Raw genomic sequence first — 16,303 nt, 5'->3', positions numbered from 1 at the left:
CACCAGACCCACTGCATTAACTTCATGAACTCCATCCTCTGATCTAAACAAGTCAAATAATCTTTCACTGATGATGACATCACATTCAATCCCTCCAGTGTTTCCATAACCAGGAGTATCGATGATGGTCAGAGAGTAGGGCAGAGTTTTATCTTCAAAACCAAAGATCTGGTACACGATCACATCTGATGTCTGACTTTCTGATTTACTTTCTTTCTTCTCGTCTATGATCTGAAACCAGACTTCATCCTCAAACTTCACTCCCATGGTGTAGTTGACCAGAGAGTTGACCAGAGTAGATTTTCCTGATCCTGTTTCTCCAACCAGTAAGATGGTTTTATTGGTCTTGTTCATGTTTCTTTCTCCAACAGTCATTCTAGTCAGAGATCCAAACTTCTTTTCCTCTGGTTTCAGCTGGTAGACAGAAGGAGATCCTGAGGAGATCAGAATACTTCTGGAGATGATGTCCTGATACTTTGATGAGATGATTGCGTTTCTGTAGAAAAATGCAAGATTTGCTGAATACACTTTAATAGTATATTACAGGTAATCACATGGTAAAAGTATATGCTAGACTGTGCGGACTGTGTTTTGTATGTTTTGTTTTTTGTATGCATTTCATTATATTTCGAAGCCAAGATATTTTCCTACTGAAATGTAATTATATGGCTGTAACATGGTAAAGAAAGGACAAGTACAATCGATAAATTGATCCTAAAGGCTGGACACATTATTGGCAAAGAGTTGGAGATGTTTGTCTCAGTGAGGGACAGGAGGTCATTGGACAAACTACTCCCCATCATGGACAACCTATCTTATCCACTCCACCAGACATAGAGGGACAGAGGAGCTCATTCCCCAACAGACCGAGCACCACTCCCATAGTGAACGCTACAGGACGTCATTCATACCAAACTCACCAACCATAGAACAACTCACCTTTCTGTAACAAATATCTCCATGTTATTTCTTTTAAATGGACAATAATGCACATTATTTATCTAATAACCCTAACATTAACCCCAACCCTATGTATATATTTACTTCTATCTCTATTATACATTAGTTATTAGGCAAATCTTGTACATTTTCTGCTTATACTGTTATTTTACTAGATTAATTTATATTTTATTTTTATGTTTTAATTATTTAATAATTTTTATTTTAAATCTTCAATTGTTGAAGAAATCTTCACCAGTTGAGATGTATCTATTTTATCTAAAACAGGTAGCCTATACTAGATTACAAATACCATTTTACTCTTAGTCACAATGAGAAATATGGCATGTTACCAAGTGTAAAAGGAAGCAATGAAAAACCTGGTATTGTTGAGTAATAAAGTAATTTATTGCTTCAAAAAATAACAGAGGAACAAATGATACAGAGAGTTCAAAGGATGTGTAAAGGTATGTGTCAAAAAAAAAATCAATTAAAAACCAAAATCTAACATTGCTCAGAATTCGTTGATCCTACAAGATAATACGACCAACACCAGCTATGCTCCTCACCAAGTGAATCACTCAGTGCGTTTACATGCACGTGGAAAAAAACGAATTATTGCCTTAATCGGACTCTAACAGGACAACTTAAGTGCGTGTAAACACGTTAAAATCGGAGTTCTCATTATCCGATTGAGACGCCCAGATAATGCGATTGAATCAGTTTTAAATCAGATAATGTGTGTGTTCATGCTCCACCACCGCTGCGCTGGCGTGTGAACAAACACGTCCAAGAAGCCGATCGTAGAGGAAGAGAAACGGAGCCGTCTGAGGGATAGCGCGGATCTTACCTGCACCAGAAGTAGCGCGAACATTACGTACGAGTCTGGTTGTTGTTTAAATGTCTGACACATGAACGACTCTAGTTTATTATATCACGTAATAGATCAACCAGAAATCGGGCCGTATTATTGTGGTATTAACCCGCTGAAAGGACACGTATCGCCCCCTAGTGTGGAGGAGGAGAACAGTTATTAGATTTTCTTCGCTGCATGTAAACTGGGACAAGGACTGTAGTCAGGAAGTAGAGTTTAGAGCAAAGCTCCATTAAACTCTGCATGTAAACGCACTGAGTAACAGCTAGCACCAAGACTCTTATAGAATTCAACAAAATGCAGTTTAACAGAGTGGCCCAGTATCCTGATAGTTTAATAAGTACATCCATATATCAAAAAAAAAAAGAAGAGCTTAAAGGTACAAGTAAGCACTTGTAAGTAGCAAAAGAACAATAACTCTGACCCTAACCCCCAACACTAACCCCAAACACTTGTGCCATGTGAAAGACAGAAAACCATGAAGATACAAGCAGACACAGAATAGAGTGATAACAGAAAAAAAGACATTGACAAACAACTAAGAGATGGATCACATGAAGATACAGAGATGAGCTGACCAAATTAAATCACAATCACTCTGATCACACTCTAATATAATTTTTTATTATTTATGAACTCTTCCAAAATTTCTGTGGGTCATTAAAGGACCCAGTCTTTCAGAATTCAATGACACGCTCAAGCAAAGACAGTTAATACCATTAACGAGCCCTTGTTTTACTGCCCAGTGATTCAAACTGAAAAGCATCAAACATCTCGAGTTCTTTGATGAGATCCCTACACAAAATGCAGTGTGCTCACATTGTCTGTCCAGAGGATCAATCCAGGCTGCACGCTTATCCATCCATTCAGCCCATTGAGATTCCAGTTCATAGCAGGTAAACTACTCATAATGACTATTAAAAGCTAAATATAAGCTACAGAGCTTTCACAAAAAAAATGTGCTATAATATATTTCAGAAAGAACAGCAGTCTGATTGTAATTGTAATATAAAATGCCAAGAGATAACATTAAATCTCCAAATCCCATATTTCTCCAAACCCCAGAAAAGAACAAAAACATAGAACACTACACTGAAATAATCAATATTAATTGGAAATGTGAACTGTATATTACAGTAAATAATACAATATATATAATCACAATCAAACAACTGATTCACGTTTAAAGAGTGTCAACAGCAGAATATCAGAATCATGTTGATCATCTACATCAGTGAGTCTTTCATTTATTTTCCTCGTCCTCTTTAGTCTTCATGTATCTCAGTGCTGCTACGGTTCCTTCATCCATTCTGTTTTTCATCTCCTCCAGTTTCTGGACCTTCTCTCTGTCTCCTCTCTCCTTCATCTTCTCAATCAGGAAGTCCAAGTGGACATGAGTGGACACTGAATTAACATTCAGGGCGATCTGCTCCAGTTCAACAACATGTTGGTAGGCCTCATCCAGGAGCTGGGACTTCTCTGATGTCAGTTGGTTGATGTCTTTCTCAAGATTTTCCAAAAGACTCAACTTCTTCTCACTTTCTGATTTATTCTTCTCATATTTCTGTTTTATTTCTTTTTCTGTTCTCTGAACTTTCCTGGTCTTGGTCACATATCTCCACTTTTGTTTCACATGAGCTGATACAGGACACTTGTTGGTGCAAACAGTACAGTGACCTCTCTTCATGACCTCACAGAGTCCAGGAAACCAGGCCATTGTGCATCCAGGATAGTGACAGTTCTCCTCACAGATGGTACAGCAGACAGCTCCTTCATAAAACATCAATTTCCACTTCCCACCATCAATAGCTTCTTTTTCTTTGTAGACCTCATCAACTTCTACAGTGAACTTTTCATTCTTCTTCATCTCTTCTTTATGTTTCTTCAGAGCTTCTTGAGTCTGTTTCATCTCATTCTGTTTCAGTTCAGTCAGGTTGATTCTCTCTTCCAGGTTGTGGATGCAGGCTGTCAGTCTGACACGTTCTTTCAGAACATCCACAGTTTTCATCAGTTTTTGTGGAGCAGTTTTTTCCAGAAAAGCTGTGAACGCTCTCATTCCTTTCATTGATATTTTATCAGCACCTTTCAGGTATTCTTCTTCTTCTTCTTCTTCTTCTTCTTCTTCCTCTTCTTCCTCTGTTCTGTCTTCACTCCGACAGTTGTCAAACAGGAAGTAAACAGGTTGATTCTTCTCATTTTTTGCACATTTAACTTTTGCATCTTCAAGAGCTTCAAGAGCATTTCTAGGTTTTCTTCCATTAGAGTGTGTGATGAGAGCTACGATTTTCTTTTCCAGATCTTTTCCAAACAGAGACATCACTGAGTTAAAGATGTATGACAGTCGATCATTCAGTCGGTTCTCAGTGGCCTTCACCACCAGACCCACTGCATTAACTTCATGAACTCCGTCCTCTGATCTAAACAAGTCAAATAATCTTTCACTGACCATGACATCTTTCTTGATCCCTCTGGTGTCTCCATATCCAGGAGTATCGATGATGGTCAGAGAGTAGGGCAGAGTCTCATCTTCAAAACCAAAGATCTGGTACACGATCACATCTGATGTCTGACTTTCTGTTTGACTTTTTTTCTTCTTCTCTATGATCTGAAACCAGACTTCATCCTCAAACTTCACTCCAATGGTGTAGTTGAACAGAGAGTTGATCAGAGCTGATTTTCCTGCTCCTGATTCTCCAACCAGTAAGATGGTTCTATTGGTCTTGTTCATGTTTCTTTCTCCAACAGTCATTCTAGTCAGAGTTCCAATCTCCTCTTTCTTTGGTTTCAGCTGGTAGACAGAAGGAGATCCTGAACGGATCAGAATACTTCTGGAGATGATGTCCTGATACTTTGATGAGACGTTAGTGGTACTGAAAAGCAAAAAATACAAATATGCTCAATTCACATTTACAATTTGATTATTCACACTTCATTAGCTGTTTTCTACACTCAAAAAAGTGGGACAGAGCTAAATTAATATTTACAAAATAAATACTAGTAACCGTTACATGAAAAAAATGTCTGTGTGCAGTTTGGTATATTGTTATGTTGTTTATTAATCAATTGCATTTTACTCACTTTTGTTTGAATAATATCAGCTCAAAATCACTGAGTAGAATTTAATAATATTTTATCAGTAAAGTCAACAATGTCGAAAAACTAATAAACTCTACTCAATGGGAATACTTTAGTTTTAAACACCATACACTTCCCGCTCAAGGCATTTGCGCCACACGGACGTTGATGTCTGCCATAGCCGTCAACTGATATCTGCTCAAGGTAAGAGGCTTTAATAATAACACAAGGCTTTATATCTATGATGCTCCAGCAGTTGAACATTGTTTTGCGTTACCCCGAGTTACCTAACAAGTTTACTGGCAGTATATTAAGTTTAATGTACCTTATACCGTGATTCAAAGTAAGTCGGAGCTTCAGCGGTGCCTCCGACACGTGTTTAAACAGTCAGTTTTTCTTTTTTTGAACTTCGTCAGGTGTTGACAGGACGTCTGATAATATGCTTTATGTGTCATGCTCTGGTTTTCTTGGCTAGCATGTCGGTTCTTATTCTGCGTCATGGTGTATTCAAACTGTTGGTTGTGGGTCGTGGTCACAACACAACTATGGTGTTATATGTCATATAGAGTCATAAGTTGCGCGAACATAAACACTAACAATAATTTAGGCGCGCAGAGAAATTGCGCGTGTAGAGATGTGTTTATGCTCACGCGACTTATGACCGTCATAGACAACGCATTACACTATCGCCGTTAGTGTTTTGTTTTTGATCTCTTCAAACCGAAAATCCTCCGTACGGGGGATAGCATGAAATGCACACACAATACATGCTGTACACCTGAATAAAAGTTTCTGGAATCAAGTTGTAGAGCACTGTAATGGCACTCCGTTAGCTCCTCTTTCTTTACTGTACGACTTCTGGAGTCAGTCGAAAAAAAAAACGCTGACTTCAGTTGCTATCTGAAGTAAGGAAAAGAGACAACAACAAATTGATCAAAGAAAAGATGGCCAAAACTTTTGCACACCGAAGAAATGAAATCATTAACCAATCATCCGCCATAGAGGACATCAAAGCCAGATGGCCAGCTCTATTTGAGGCATCTAATGTGAGTTACAAGTGTATGGCAATCAGAAGCATTCCTTTGCAATTGTGAGGAGTCAGCTATTTTATACCAAATGTGTTAAGTAACTGTCATCTCATAAATAATGCTTCAGGTATTTTCAAATATAGTTTACAGGTTACATCATTTGTTTTTTAGATCCAGGATGAGTTTCACAGAATTACAACGGTGCACCTGGAATCGAAGTTCATGTCCAAGCTGGATGAATACTCTCCCAGGCTTCTGAACCTCTTCCACTCCAAGGGTGGGACCTTGGGATTGAGGTTGCAGACTATGGTAACACTTTCGATCCTGTATAAGAGACCGATATAACAAATAACCATTAATTTTTTTTCGAATCTCAAAGTGCCGAATCCTGCAGCAAAATTGACGTTATATAAAAACCGAAATAAGACCATTACAAATCTAGTCTAAATGAAATTAAATCAAACCTCTTCATTGCGCAGTGTCCCATTGACAGTCGTCCTCACGAAATAACTTCCAATTGAAATACATCAGTTTGAAATTCGTTTCGAGCGGCATGAAAATTTGAGAAAAATCGGCAGGCACCAAACAATAGATTAATTTTCGTGACAGTTTCACATCCACCGTGACACCGCTTCTTCATAAAGGGTCGCTAGAAATGTCCGCATTTATTGAATGCCATCAGATATTATTTTGATATCGTTTTTATTAATATTATTATTATTGTAGAAATGTCATTCCTTAGTCCATGACCCCTGACCTCTGACCCCACCCACCCACCTCCATCCCCAGCTCCTCCCACTGTCGTAAAGCATTGACTGTATGTACTAGTCGTAAAGCGGCTTTTCTTTCCTTTCTCCTCTGAGTCCTCTCCAGGACAGGTAGGTTGTCTCTCTGTCCAGCTAGTGTTTTGTGAGCTAATGTCTTACTTTGCTTACATGAAGCACATCGTTTATAATATTAATGCAATGGTTTTGAATGGTTTCAATCATTAAACGCAAGAATATGAAAACGATCTAATTTGTGAATTAAAACTAGCCGTGTCTGGTAACTTTCGTGTAGCTAGCTTAAGCCATCTACGGGTAATCTGCGCTGCCTGCATGATATGCGGTAACATAATGTCTCATTAGGCTGCTTTAAACAAAAACACGTGATCTGCTTATGTGTTTTCAATCAAACCTTTCTGCATAAAAACAAACCCAGCTAGAGCACTAAAGATTTGCCTCTGTTCTTCTTGTTGCTGTCAAACCATCTCCTGACCTCTGACCCTGAATCACCTCACCAACCCAAAGGCACTTTTAAGAGCCACATCTCTAGGACCACGCCGTGCCACTTTTGTGGCCTGTTTCATGTGTTTGTGTAATGTGCTCAGAGCGTTGATAATCATTCTGCTTATGTGTGTTGTTTAAATGAAAATAAAGTGAACTAAATGCATTTCTTTTGTCTTTACTGTCCAGGCATTTCATTTGCTCTAATTTACCTAAAGCTGACAAATAACACCTATGATATTAACACTGTGCATATGGGGTAAAGATGCCAGACTCAGGACTTAGTTCATTGCACCTTTTAATTACTCATAGTAACTTATATCTGTTAATAATAGTGTCATATTCTTGTCACTTTACTTAGCGCTGACAAATAGCACTTATGATATTGCATGGCTGTTTATAACAGTGTGCTGTAGGGAGATGTATTCATTATTATAACTTTATTACATATACTTATAACTACAGATATAAAGCACTATAGGTGAAGTCAAAACTCATTATGCATCACTATACACATTTAGCAAAGCAAAGTAGTTATGATGCATCATAAAATGAACAAGTGACTAGGCAGATATTGACATATTTATAATGCACTATTCAGATTAAAATTATAATCATTCATAACCAGTTGTCATAATGCATCATGAAGTTGGTTATGACGACTTGTGAATATGTATAGATGTAATAATGACCATTATAATGCTTTATAGACACCTTATAAAATATTATGAGTGTATTCATAGGGCATTATTAATACAACCTTCATAGAAAGTGTTACCCAGACTATCCTACTGAAGGTATCCTAAGTTTGCCCATATTAAGTTGTTGTTTTTTTTTTAATCTATATTTATATATTTAAATCTGCAGGAGGAAATGTAAGCATGTGACTGGCTATAAAAATGTGTATCAAATAAGTGCATATCTTTTTAATTACAGCAGTTTGTATGGCCAAAAATGTGACCATAGCTCATGCAAAATGTTTTAATTTTTATACATAGATTATAAATAATGTGCTCTATATATGTTTTACACTACTCTACTCCTACCAGTGTATTTTCGTCTGACTCTTTAGGCACCAGCTGCCACTCACTCCTCTTTTCTAGCAGCTTAAATGTTAAAATAGAGTTATAACGATATTGCTTCTTTTCCTCTACTGTAAATTTGAAGGTACAATCAGCAGCATATCTTATCATATAACATAGAACCAGGGAAGCAGCAAGTTTGTCCAAAGGTGACAAAACTCACCTACCAGCTCACCATATGTCCACTGATAAACATAACCTCAGTTAAGACAGGAATTGTTTCGTAGGACTGGTCTCTCAAACAGCACATAAAGTATCATTGACAGTGATTTCTTTAAGTCTAAGCCTCCTAGTGTTAAAAACTGCACCATGACCTTGAGTTATATTCATTTATGTTTTTTTTTGTTGTTGTTTTTTTCCATTTCAGGCTCATAGCAATCCTAACATCAACATAACCACAGACATTGTCATCACTAACACACACACACACGCACACACACACACACACACACACACCCACACACACACACACACACACACACACACACACACACTCACACTTGGGGCCCCTGGTAGTCATGTGGCTCCATTATAATAAATTTACAATTTCATGCATCGACCTACAATGAGAAAATGACTGAATCTGATCAAATATAGTAAAAATGTCAAATATCACAAAATTTCTTCTAAATGAGACGTTAACATCACAGAATCATGGGTTTATACTGGAATGGCAGCCAGATAAAAAAAAAAAAAAAAAAAAAAAAAAGTAGTTATAATGGAAGTCAATGGGGCATTTTTGGCCATGAAGGAGTCAGAGGGAGAATCTCACACTACATAAAAAATAATGATGCAATCAAAAGAATTTTATTTCTAATGTTTGACAAATCCAAGACTCTGATTGCCACCAAAGTCCCATCATCCTACTGTTTATTTTACGGAAAATAATTCTGTTTTTGTCTTTTTTGGACAAAAAATGAATTATTTAAAACTTGGTATTTTCAGACTGACTTTAAAGCTTTAAAATCATGAAAATTGTTGAAATTTCTTTATGCGTGTACATTTTTGCCACAAAGGAGTCCAGAGAGCAGTAAATTCGAGGAGGGCATAAGGGTTAAGAATCAAGTCTTCAAGCGCAAACTAAACTAAGAAGTCCACTACTTCATGATGGAGGAGGGCAGATTTGTCCTGTAACACAGCTTCAGCTGGAGTTCCCTGTTGCACGTCTTCCCTGTTGCTAGGGTTGGAGTAGTAACAGTCACTACAGGGTTCCGGGATTCAGTGAGGGACATGTCCCGCCTCACCTTGGTACACTTGAACTCTTCAACCAGGCTAGAAATTGGTAGTGACAGGGCTCCGTCGCCGTAGAGTCCGACGCTGCTGAGGCATCTGAGGAGTCCAGGTCACTTTCTCACATAGGCGTTCACCAGGCTTTCCAGCCAGTTAGAATGGGTAAGCGAGACCTCATACATGGTCAACGGCCACAGTAGTCTGGATAGTAGCCCGAACTGGAGGCACCATAGCTTCAGTTTCCCTGGGAGTGCAGATTAGATTCTAATCTGCAGCTGATATGGAAGCGCTCTCCTTTTAGTTGGCCTTTGACGACAGAAATGCTGTGTGATTTGCTTGCTTTGAACTTTATTTGTGCCCACTGGGACATTTTCCTGGAGTTTACAGCGTTTGGTGAAAGGCTTTGTTGTTGTAATGGTGGTCATGTTGCCAATATAGGCTCTAACTGGCAGAAGTCGCAGGCAATTTTTGGTCCTCTCACCTATCACTACCCAACGAGATGCCTGTATGATTGCCATAGTGAATACCATTTACACCCAGGCCTCTACCATGCTGGTCTCTTTCAATCCAATTTAACATAACTTTAATATTGCATGGCCAATAGGGTAGGACCAGGCAAGCAAGCTCTTTGGGTCTTTGAAGGGCACTTCTTTTGATTCTATGTGGTTTACCGTTCCAAATAAATGATAACATGTTATTCTGCTTTGAATAAAATATAATTCAAAGCAGAATAACATGATATTTTTTTATTGAAAAGGGTAAATGAATTTTGGAATCACAATGATTTTAGTAAGATTAATTTGGCCTGCTATGGAAAGAGGAAGGTTCATCCATCTAATCATGTCTTTTTTTTTTTTTTTTTTTACAAGAAATATTTCACTTTTCTCAAAATTGATTTTGTATCCTGAAACAATCCCAAAATAAGCCATAGTGTTAAGAATGATGGGAACAGACTTTAATGGATCTGAGATGTATAAGATAATATCATCTGTACATAGAGACTTTTTGTGTGTAAGACCCCCTCGTTCTATACTGTTGTCTTAAAGCGATAGCCAGAGGCTCCATGGCATTGGCGAAAAGTAGAGGGGGTAGGCTACAGCCCTGAGGTGTGGCTCTGCCAAGAAAAAAATACTCATATTGCTGTTGGTTGGTAATGATTGCTGTTAGAGGGTGAGAATAGAGAAGTTTTATCCAGGCAATGAAAGAATTCTGAAAAACAAATTTCTAGAATCTTGGATAAAATTTTATAATCCATATTCAGTGAAGAAATTGGAGGCACATTGGACTGGATCTTTACCCCCTTTTGTAGGAGTGCTATTGCACCCATTCGTAAAGTTGGAGGGAGACATCATGATATTCATTAAGCATGGCTCAAAGCATTGGACATAGTTCAAATGCATTTTTTTTTTTAAATAAAAATTGGAAGTAAATCCATCAGGACCAGGTGTTTTGTTGCATTTTAAAGACTTGATGGCTTGTAGGATCTCTATGTTGGAGATCTCACCTCCCAATAAAGAGTTTTGTTCAACTGGAACAGAGGGGAAAGCGAGTTTATTAAGAAAGTGGTTAAGTTGTGAAAGGTTGTCGTCACATTCAGAACTGTATATGTGTGAAGTTCTCCCAATTTCCTAGCGATCTCATGTGGTAGCATTGGAGAAGAAGGAGAATGAAAATAGAATTGGTATTAAATTTAAATCTCCAAATATCTGAAATGTCATTCTGTGCAATGAAATCATTAATAACTTTTGCAGACTTGGTGCAGTGTTGATGATCTGTCGAAGACACTGTTAAGTACATAGTTAAAGTGAGCCCCTATTATCAAATTGTAATTATTATCATTGGATATGATAGAAAATAGCTTGTTAAAGAAATTATCTTGATCCACTATTTCAAGGACAATTAGGAAGAAAACAAATAAAAAGCTTTTATGTAACTCAAATAGTACATACTTTCTCCACAAATAGGCCTATTTTAATTATTGTTATTATTTTTTAATTACTCCTTAATTTAATGAGGGCCCAGTTCTGCCCCTCACACCTACCCTGGGCCCGGGACAACAGACCCGCTTGTCCCCCCCTATCGGTGGGCTTGCATATATATCTCAAACAAAACAGTGGCAACAGAAATGTTATATGTAAAAACATGAAACACACAGTGTGTTAAGTACATGTGTTGGTGTCCATGCAGCACTTGTATGGCTGCATGTCTGTGTGTCAGAAAGTGCATCTATCATATGAAAGGGGATAACAGCCTGTAATTAACAGCATGGTCTTACAAATGTCTGTGACAAAACTGTGTCCTGAGTTTAATTTTACTTATAACATATTGTTAGATGTATGTAGTCTTCACCATATATAAGCAAAGTGCAAAATAGAAATTACTAAATACCTTTAAACATGGCTGCACCCAAGCAGTTTTCACACAGTCATTACTTCACAAGACAGATGTGGGAGACGTGCCTGGTTGCTTGTGTTGGGGAAAGGAGGAAACTTCTTCGGGCGAGAAGACAACCAGTTTCTGTCCATTCGTGTTGGTAACTTGAAGCTTGCTAGGAAAGAGCGTCCTATACCCGAGTCCGGCGTTTCTCAGCTGAGATTTAACTGTGAAGTAGGCTGCTGTAGATGTGTATTTTGGATTCGCGGAAGGAGAAAGAGCCAGCCTCCCTGGCTAGCTTCAGGATCCACTCCTTGGTCTGGTAGTGATGGATCTGTGTGATGAGTGGATGTACAGGGTCGTCCTGACTATTACAAGGAATGGTGATTCTGTGGGTCCGGCCAATAGATGCTGGAATGGAAAAGGAATCTGTGCCAAGCGTTTCTTTAAGAAACATCGTTGGTTGCACACCCTCAACTTTCTCAGGTAAGCCAGTTATACGGACGTTATTTCACCTCGACCTTTTTATTCTCCAGGTTGACCGTCTTAAGCTTGAGCCCCTTGTTTTCTGTGGAAAGGGCTAACAGATGGATTCCAGGGTTGTCAATTTAACCTCCATATCGTTGCGTCAAGTTTTCATGTTGGATTGCCGGTCAATAGTTGCTCAGTCCGCTAAGAGTTCGTCAGAAAGTTTGCCTAAAATGTCCTCCATTGACTTTAGAACTTTCTCCATATCCACCAGGGTTAGCAGTGCGTTGTTAGCATGTTGTTCAGTTTGGCTAGCATTTTGACGCCTTGTCTATTTTCCAGAGACTGCTCATCTGTGGCTTGCTTTACTTTTTTAATATATCTATTATTATGTCTTCATTAAATTTTCACACAGGTTAACTGGAATATTGTGGTTCTTATTGCTCGAATTTTAAGGGTGTCCCAAAAAAATTTTCTGCCACTGTTGCTGTGTCCACAAGTACTTACTCCTTCTACCTGAAGCTGACTGATTCAGTTCTACAGCATGAGCTTTGTAAAACCATATATGCTGATATTCAGTCTGCTACAGGTAGAAGAGGTTTTCCTCTATAAAACATGAAAAATGCAGTCCAAGGGAAAAATATATTTCTTGACTTAAAAGTCTGTAAACGTGTCTGTTGGCTCGTGTTTAACAAATGATCTGATACTTGGACTGAAATCATCTGGCTCCAGTATGTGTGACATATATTAAGTCAGTTTAGGAGAGTGTTAAAGGACTGTACTTGTATGTGTGAGGTTTTCAGTTTATTATATGAATGTGACAAGCTGAGTCAATGAAACATCCAGATTTGTGTTGTAATTGTTCATATTTTACTCACTGTGCCATGGTGATGTCTGAAACAGCTCCACACAGTGAAGAGTCAGTGCAGTCTGATCTCTAAATGAAAACAAGGCCAAAGCTATATTTTCATTCAATGAAAGGAAATCAAAAGATGTTCCAGACAGATTCTAACACTTGAGGTACCAAATCACATAATGAGTATACACATAATGTACAGGTCAGAGTATAGGGGGCACCGTTTGGAAAGCTGCGCATGGTAAAATGAACACGCAACTTTTCCCACATTTAGCTCCAAAACAATAAAAAATGAGGAGTGACTTTTTTTTTTAAACACATTTAGTAAACGTTAAATCTAAATACTAAATCTAAATATTAAATATAAATGCTAAATATAAATGTTAAATGTAGCGCTTGGAAAAACTAAATATTCAGCAATATGCTAATTGACGCTGCCGTTCAACGGAAGTAGACTACCAAAATAAAAGCTTCATGCAGGTGCATGCAGTGCAGTGCCTTGTTCAGAGCTGGTGAACCCCTGAGGAGACATTTCTGTCCAGATACAGGGGCATTAGCTTTAAGATGATTTGGATTGCAACGGACAGCACGGCACTACTGAATCAAAACAAATGCGCTTTTTAAGGAGCACGTTGATTGCTAACGAATTTAGCAAAGAGTCGGTTACATCTGCTGCCAGTTTTATAGTTTACCGCTGCTGATTGTGGTTTGGAACAGGAAGGAGTCGCCGTGCGCATTGATGAAAGTCTGAATTTCAGTCAAAAATCGTTCTTTCAACGTTTTTTGCTGAATCAAAGGCATGTAGGGCATGACGGACAGCACGGAAAGAGTAACCTCTGACTGCGGTGCAGTGACGGTGCCACCAGAACACTGGTCAGAATGAAGCTTTTTTTTGGCAGTCTATTTCCGCTGAATGGCAGCGTTAATTAGCATATTTGTTAAATGTTTTGTCAAATTATTTATCTTTTTTACACAGTACACATTCTATTCTATTCTCTAAATAATTTATTTTTTGTGTTTTTTGGAAAAAACAATTAATTCTTAATATAATCAGACGGACAAATTTTTATTGTTTTGAGCAGGTTTAAAGTTGTTTAAGAGGTCGATTAAAAGAATGGAGTATAGATGAAATGAGAAAGTCAAAGACAAGAGTTGTCAAAAAAAAAAGTCTAAGAAACAGAGTTCCTGCAGAAATTCATGTCAAGTGAACAACTAACAGCCAAAATGATCACCAAATCACAAAAGAGAAGTTGAGAAAAATGTACAAAGATACCAGAGGAAGGTCATCTTACCTGAGGTTTTCACTTCAAGCTCTGTGATGCTAAAGAGACAAGAAGAGCAGAGAGGAGTCAGACCACAGAGGTTTTATATCATGGTGGAATGGGTGGGGTGAGTTTTGGTCACATGTTTTCAGAGAAACACTTGTCTCTCTTGTCAGTTTCTCGTTCTTTTTGCTTTGTTTTACAATTATTTGGTACAAATGATCAAATTCAAACATGTTGCTGCAGATTTTCTTGAACTGAGTTCAGAATAGAGATGACGTGTTTAAAACTCTGATAGAATCTGGTTCTTTGGTTGAGAGTCTCTGTGACTTTGAAATAGTTGAAAGCTTTTACTGTTTTTCCCCACTCTGGGATGAAGATTAGACTTTGCACATGCAGCATATTACAATTCAATAAAGCGAAGGATTCTTTGAACAGTTTATACAAGAACAGATGAGGTCATGATGATGTCAGTTTTCATGTAAGAACATTTCATTGCTCCAGAAAACAACAAGAGAAAACACAATGCTGTAGAACTGTACTATCTGACCTAAAGCATTTGATCTGTTTTCACTTGGGTTTTGATAGCTTTTCATTTGTTGACACATTGATGTTGATCTGTATTTTACATGTTTTGTATGACATGTTGAAGGTGAAGCACTTTGGTGCAAATGCTCTTTGCATTAAAGGTGCAATAGAAATGAAATTAACCGAAATTGAAAGAGTTGGGGTGCATATACTGCAGGAGAGAAAATAAGCCTGAAATATGCAGGTGGAATCAGATCAATTATAAAGTCTGTTTTCTTGATTATTTTGATTATCAGTTATTATCAGTTGTTCATTTTGATTTTGTTTCTGACTTGGGATGAATACATTCAGATACAACCATTTTTCTGTTGAATGTATTTCTTGGACAGACGCATATAATATCCAGAGAGAAGACCATCTGCAGGCAGACATAAACCATGTGACGTTTAGCCTGTGTGCATTGCAGCAATTCTCAGAAAAGAAGAAGGCTTCATGCAACAAACAAGTTTGCATCTTTACCACAGAACTGGTTAACAACAGTTAAGCAATAACCTATCTCTGTAGCTGCACACAGACAGGATGTGGATATATATAACTCTGTTCATGCTTCTGTACTTGCTCTCACACACATATCACAGTATCTGATCTTATGCACAGAATAAAAAAACAAAAAACATAACGACTGTCTTGACCACAGTTCTCTTTTTTCCCTCTCACAATAAGTCATACAGTTTCACAACAATTTTAATGCAACAATCTTCTCTGATTCTCTGTACAAATTAGTGACAAATTAATTATTTTCACCAATTCTGAAGGATATGAGTCCATAGTTTTTTCTCCATTGTTTAGCAGCAGCTGTTTCAAGAATAACTGTAAAATTTCTCATTCCTTTAACTGACATTTGATAAACACTCAGTGACATTTTATACTTGCACATGATGGTGTTTCCAATGAACTGTCTTGTGTCACCAGTTCTTCCCCAAGTGTCCAACAACATGTCAGAATATCTCATGTATCACAGGACTGAAAGGTGACATGTTTCCAAAAATATGTACAAATTTTTGTTTCATGATTCATTTGAAATATTCAGGTTGATGTTGTTTCTGTTTTCACTAGGAAAATCATCTGTAATATTTCCATTAGTTCTACAGTAACTGAGCGTCATTGCCGTTCACATTAGTTAAGAACTCATCCGTAGGGTGTTGGGATTTTACTGTTCAGATGAATTCAGTTCCAACATTTGTAAATAACATGTACTTTTAATAGTGCAGAAGTCAGAAACTGTGTCTGTCTGAGTAGCTTCTTCTGTGCGAAGGGGCTGGA

General features: G+C 37.8%; 1 protein-coding gene across 2 annotated transcripts; it reads right to left on the bottom strand.

The window, feature by feature from the left end:
* Positions 1-1,955: 1,955 nt before the first annotated feature.
* Positions 1,956-14,517, bottom strand: LOC124996210 (septin-1-like). Of its 2 annotated transcripts, XM_047569005.1 has the most exons (4): positions 14,483-14,503; positions 13,213-13,271; positions 6,124-6,240; positions 1,956-4,683 (listed from the first exon to the last, which is right to left on the bottom strand). In XM_047569005.1, exons 2-4 carry the CDS (start codon positions 13,218-13,220, stop codon positions 3,057-3,059), a joined length of 1,752 nt encoding a protein of 583 aa, XP_047424961.1. In that variant the 5' UTR covers positions 13,221-13,271; positions 14,483-14,503; the 3' UTR covers positions 1,956-3,056. The 2 variants fall into 2 exon arrangements, with proteins under 2 accessions (XP_047424961.1, XP_047424962.1); XM_047569006.1 differs by lacking the exon at positions 6,124-6,240 and having other exon boundaries at positions 14,483-14,517.
* Between the last annotated feature and the right edge of the window lie 1,786 nt (positions 14,518-16,303).

The sequence above is a fragment of the Mugil cephalus genome, chromosome 19, assembly GCF_022458985.1.
Source record: "Mugil cephalus isolate CIBA_MC_2020 chromosome 19, CIBA_Mcephalus_1.1, whole genome shotgun sequence".
Classification (NCBI taxonomy): domain Eukaryota; kingdom Metazoa; phylum Chordata; class Actinopteri; order Mugiliformes; family Mugilidae; genus Mugil; species Mugil cephalus.
This window is presented reverse-complemented; position numbering and strand designations above follow the sequence as displayed.